The sequence below is a fragment of the Labeo rohita genome, chromosome 3, assembly GCF_022985175.1.
Source record: "Labeo rohita strain BAU-BD-2019 chromosome 3, IGBB_LRoh.1.0, whole genome shotgun sequence".
Classification (NCBI taxonomy): domain Eukaryota; kingdom Metazoa; phylum Chordata; class Actinopteri; order Cypriniformes; family Cyprinidae; genus Labeo; species Labeo rohita.
Window position 1 is genome coordinate 42,856,302 of NC_066871.1, and position 5,553 is coordinate 42,861,854.

The 5,553-nt window shown below is 36.4% G+C and overlaps 1 protein-coding gene across 1 annotated transcript; it reads left to right on the forward strand.

The window, feature by feature from the left end:
• Positions 1-1,114: 1,114 nt before the first annotated feature.
• LOC127162874 (nuclear factor 7, brain-like) lies at positions 1,115-5,553 on the forward strand. The gene is made up of 6 exons (XM_051105791.1): positions 1,115-1,535; positions 2,146-2,241; positions 2,448-2,678; positions 2,760-2,782; positions 2,855-2,973; positions 4,654-5,553. The coding sequence occupies exons 1-6, from the start codon at positions 1,137-1,139 to the stop codon at positions 5,160-5,162; spliced, it is 1,377 nt and encodes a 458-aa protein (XP_050961748.1). The 5' UTR covers positions 1,115-1,136; the 3' UTR covers positions 5,163-5,553.

Genomic DNA, 5,553 nt, shown 5'->3' on the forward strand with positions numbered 1-5,553 from the left:
GTGAACAAAAAAGACTGCACGTGATGGAGAAAAATGAAGACTCTGTGTGATTCAGCTCGTTAATGGCTATACAGCGTCAACAACTCTGAAAATAACCACACTGACAGTCACAACACTGAAAGGAGACAGAAGAGGTCAGAAAGTGTCAGGAAGTTGCAGTCTACCAAACCTTAAGCTATTTATAGGGCAAAATAAATTTGTACGCCCCACCCTATACTCCATCCTTATACTGCACATGGTCACATTTACATTATATATTATATGTCTATATATTATTTTTATTCTTATGTGGGCTTGTGCTCATTTTCAGAGTTGTTCTATAGGATATGTCTTCATATACACAGAGAAAGCATCCAAATTAAGGACTCTTATTCCAACTTCTCCATGATATCACCTGGAAATCTACCCAGTCGGAAAGGCGCAGTTCACTTTCTATTGAGTCCAGATATTGTGCAGAACAGGAAAAGACTGTACAGGAAAAAGTGACAACGATGGAATTTCCTGCAAAATCCAATCCGACAGCTCAAAACAGTTAAACAATTATGATTGTTGTGAATCAGAATATGCAAGAAGATGAATTTGAATTGTTTTTTTGTTTTTTTTTTGTTTTTTTTAATTAAAATTTAATCTTCTGTAGTGCAGCTTTTACACAGAAAGATTAATGTTGTGTATTTCCAGAGAATCAAGAGTAGTCATTACTTATTTGTTTATTTATATGCTCTTACTTGTGGTATTTCTCAAAGGGACACTCCAAGACGGACACCTAAATCCACTACAATTTAAAAAAATAATACTGTTTTTGTGTCACGAAATGTAGTTTTAAGAGTTTTTTAGGCGAGAATGTACTTCAAATATTCAATTTGTTAATAAAGATAACGTCGGTTTGAAAAAAATGTTGCTTCTGTGTTTTCAGAGATTTAAGCTCCAGGGCATCAGCGGCTGTTCAGCGGCTGGTTTATGCTGAATGTTTCACTCTGCGACAAAAAAATAAATAAATCTCTTGAAAATGACCGGACTTCTTTTAACAAACACAAACTCCACCCTCTTACAACACTGCCCAGTAAAAGATTGATTTATTTCTCCTTACCATTGTTCAGAAAGTGAAAGTAAAGTTTTCTGGAGCTCAAACAGTGCAAATGGCTTCACTGAATGTATCTGCAGAAGAACTTTCTTGTCCCTTGTGCTGTAAAATGTTCAAGGATCCTGTTCTTTTATCATGTAGTCACAGTTTCTGTAAAGAGTGTCTTCAACAGTTCTGGAGAACCAAGGAAACTCAGGAGTGTCCTGTCTGCAGGGAATTGTCCAGTCATGATCCTCCAACTAATTTTGTGTTAAAGAACTTGTGTGAGTCGTTCCTGAAGGAGAGAAATGAGAGTTGTTCATCAGGATCTGAGGAGATCTGCAGTTTACACAGTGAGAAACTCAAACTCTTCTGTCTGGAGGACAAACAGCCTGTGTGTTTAGTGTGCAGAGATTCAAATCAACATGACAATCACAAATTCAGACCCATCAGTGAAGTTGTTCATCCGTGTAAGGTAAGTGAAATATCTTCTCTTTTTTTTTTTCCATTTGCAAAGTATAATATCATATTTAAGCATTCAATATTTCTCTCTCTTATCTTACTCAAGTTCATATGACATTTACTGTGCTTTCAAAAAGTATTTGCCACATACTGATTTCTTCTGTTTTTTGTGTACATCTCATACTAAATAGTTTTAGATTCAAACGAAATACAACACAAAACAAAGGCAAACTGAGTAAACACAGAAAACAGTCCTTTGATGTTGTCCTTGGCTCTTTTGTTACGTCTTGGATGCTTCTATGAAAGTCTACTGCTGGACTTTTCACAGCCTTTGAAATAGCTTTGTAGCTCTTCACAGACAGATGTATTTTAAACTCCTTCTTCCTTATCATTTCTTGAGTTTCTTCCACCTTTGGCATTGTGTCACTGTTTAAGGCCATTTCAGTCTACTCTGGTTGTCTTTGTTTTATCTTAGATTTTAATATCTGAATCAATTTAGTATGACACACAAAAAAGAAAGAAATCTATGTGGAGGCAAATACCTTTTTACAGTACGATCATATCACTGTATTTATTTCATTGTAATCCGGTGTCTTATAAATTTTTATCATGTTCAATTTTAGGAAAAGCTCAATACAGCACTGAAGTCTTTACAAGAGAAACTTAAACACAATGAAAACATTAAAGAAGAGTTTGAGAAAACAGTTCAACACATGAAGGTGAAGAAACAATGAGGACTTTACAGTTGTAGGATTACTCCACAAAATTATAAATGTTATATTTAATATAATGGATGTCAGTTTATTATTTTTGTAAATGATCTGCTTCTGGATCTGTTTTAAATCATGTATCTCATGATTTTATCTCATATAATGTTGTGAAGTGTTGACGTGTGTTGATTGAAATGAATGTGATTTGATTTCAGTCTCAAGCTGAGCACACAGTTCGTCAGATTAAACAGCAGTTTGAGAAGCTTCATCAGTTTCTCAGAGATGAAGAAGAAGCTACAATCACTGCACTGAGGGAGGAAGAGGAGCAGAATATGCAGATGATGAAGGAGAAGCTGGAGGAGATCAACAGACACATCTCAACTCTTTCACACACAATCAAAGACACAGAGGAGATGATGAAAGACAATGACGTCTGCTTTCTAAAGGTCTGATTTCAGATGATTGACTGATTGATTGATTGATGATTGATTGAGTTGTTGATGATAAATTGTGTGTTTGTTCTGCAGAAGTTTCTAGTCACAATGGAAAGGTGAGTGATCTGCTGGTGTCTCTGCTTCTGATCCAAATCCACTGCAGTTCTGACTCCTGAATGTTCTTCCAGAGTCCAGATCTCACAGCCGGATCCACAGACGCCTTCTGGAGCTTTGATTCATGTGCCACGTTACTTGGGCAACTTGCCATTCAGAGTCTGGAAGAAGATGCAGGACATTGTCCAAAACAGTGAGTCTGGAGAACATCTGTGCTCTTACACATATAGTTTTCATCACACTAAAGCACTAGATTATTCCAGTTGAAATAAAAAAGGAAACAAACACTCCCCAAAACATTCCACAAAGCAAAACACTACCTAAATTTATGTAAAAGAATGCAATACTCTCTCAATTATAAGCCTAGAAAAAACCTGCTTCGTATTCCTGCAAATCACTCTTCCAGAACAAAGTTCTGATACTCTGATACTACCACAAAACCCCATATGTGATGCCTCAATTGCTCATTTTATATAAAAATGGATTTAAAAAACAAACAAACAAACAACACTCACAAGATTTTACAATGCTTTACTTTGTCGAATTTAATACAACTTTGCAGATTGCACAGAAATGCTCAGTTTCTTCATTCAGATCTAACAGCACTTATTTGGAGTAGTGCTATATATGGACAAAGTGCCTTTAGTAAATGACGAACAAATAAGGGGCTAGATTCAGCCTCATACTCCACAAACTGCTAAAGCTCCTCTCCTCTGATTAAGTAACAAGCTGATTACATGAGTGAAGTGAACCTTTAAAGGCAAAGAAATGTTTAATGTCCATGTTTGCAACTGAACTGCATGCCGCAAAGTCATTACGCTGGACAAACAAAATAGTACAACTAAAGAGTACAATGAATCGTGATGTCCCATGTTCTCCTTTTTGAACACATTCCACTTTTTGACAAGTTCACAATAACAGGCCGATAACAGGGACAAAAAAGCAATTCATCTAATGAAGGCAATTCATCTAATCCAGGAGATTTCCTGCTCATATTCTGCAGAGTCGCATTAAGTTTACTTGGAGATATCAGCACTGCATTACTACATTTTTTTGTTTGTTTGTTTATTTTTATCATTAATTGTATCATTATTTTTTTAAATTATTATTATTATATTTTTTTAACCTGCATGGCTATCACCTGCTCTTCTCTGTACTCCCGTTTAAACACATCACTATAAAATTAACCAATACAATTATTAATGTTCTAATTTATTGTAATGATTGTCATAAATCTGGCCATTTTGAAAGGCTGTCTAGAAGTGCTGCTTTGACACAAATGTTTGAATCACACGTTTGTATTCGATGCCATTAGAGGGGTCATGAACTGCCTTCGTTTTACTGCTCTCTGAGGTCCCCTTATAAAGTTATATAAAACACATCATAATTTATAAGTAAAGACTATTTAACAGGCATAGACCAATTTGGTGTTTGCAAACAGTGATGATGGTTTTTGTGGGCAGAACCTATCTGGTGGCAGAAAATGACAGTTTTAAAGTAAAGATAAAATTAAATTACAGGTTGTTTTTATTGTACAATGGCCTCTTATATATCAAAACATCAAGGGAATTTTGGTTTCTCGGTTCATTATCACTTTAAACAATGATGTTCGATTCACCCTTGATCATATATGACAGCGGTGCCCATCCCTGTTCCTGGAGATCGACTTTCCTGCAGAGTTTAGTTCCGACCCTAATCAAACACACCTGTTTGTAATTATCAAGGGCTTCTTGAGATCCTAATTGGCTGGTTCAAGTGTGTTTGGTCAGTGTTGGAGCTGAATTCTGCAGGAAAGTCGATCTCCAGGACCAGGGTTGAGCACCCCGATATATGAACATCACAATAAAAATAGCTGTTGATTGTGTCTCATCAGCTCCCGTGATTCTGGATCCAAACACTGCTCATCCATTTCTCGTTGTGTCTGATGATCTGACCAGTGTGAGAGAGAGTGAGAACAAACAACTACTTCCTAATAATCCAGAGAGATTTGACATCTATGCATGTGTTTTGGGTTCAGAGGGTTTTAACTCAGGAATACACTGCTGGGATGTGGAGGTTAAAGAGAGCCGATGTTGGAGTGCTGGAGTAACTACAGCATCAAACCAAAGGAAGGGACGTGATTTCTTTAACACTGATGTCTGGGTTGTGCAATATGACCCGTATGGTCTAATTGATGGTTCTTTTAACGAATTTCCTGTTGAACAGGATCTTGAGCGTGTGAGAGTGTATCTGGACTATGACAGAGGAACGGTGTCATTCTCTGATCCTGTAACTAACACACATCTACACACATTCACAACCACCTTCACTCACACTGTCTTTCCATTTTTCTGGTGCGATTTGTTTTCTTCTCTGAGGATCTTACCAACCAATAGTCAGTAATAGTTACAGCTGTAGATCTGGATCTTCCTGCTTTCATCTTCTTTCAATATTTAATCCATATCACATGAGTAAGAGTGATCTGTTAATCTGAATTTCAGCTGCAGCGGATGACATTACTCCATGTTGAATATTACTGATATCCAAATTTGTTTTCCGTTTCTTGCGCACAGCCATTTCCACACAGCTTTCAAAGTATTCTGAACTGTGGAAGAGCACAAGTATATTTTATACAACAACTAAGAAGTTAATACTGATTAAGCTACAAGTTAATATTGAGTGAGACTTGTTGGTATTGTCTTTTTTTTTCCACCAATGAAAATAAATCTAAATAAAGCCACACTCTAAACCCGGCTAAGTTGAATTTACTTAAAAAACTTAAGGAAACTGGTTG

Excerpts from the sequence above, each read along its gene's own strand:
- LOC127162874 (XM_051105791.1), top strand. The coding sequence starts at position 1,137 with ATGGCTTCACTGAATGTATCTGCAGAAGAACTTTCTTGTCCCTTGTGC. Across the intron at positions 2,679-2,759 it reads ATGACGTCTGCTTTCTAAAG|AAGTTTCTAGTCACAATGGA; the intron begins GTCTGATTTCAG and ends TTTGTTCTGCAG. Across the intron at positions 2,974-4,653 it reads GCAGGACATTGTCCAAAACA|CTCCCGTGATTCTGGATCCA; the intron begins GTGAGTCTGGAG and ends GTGTCTCATCAG.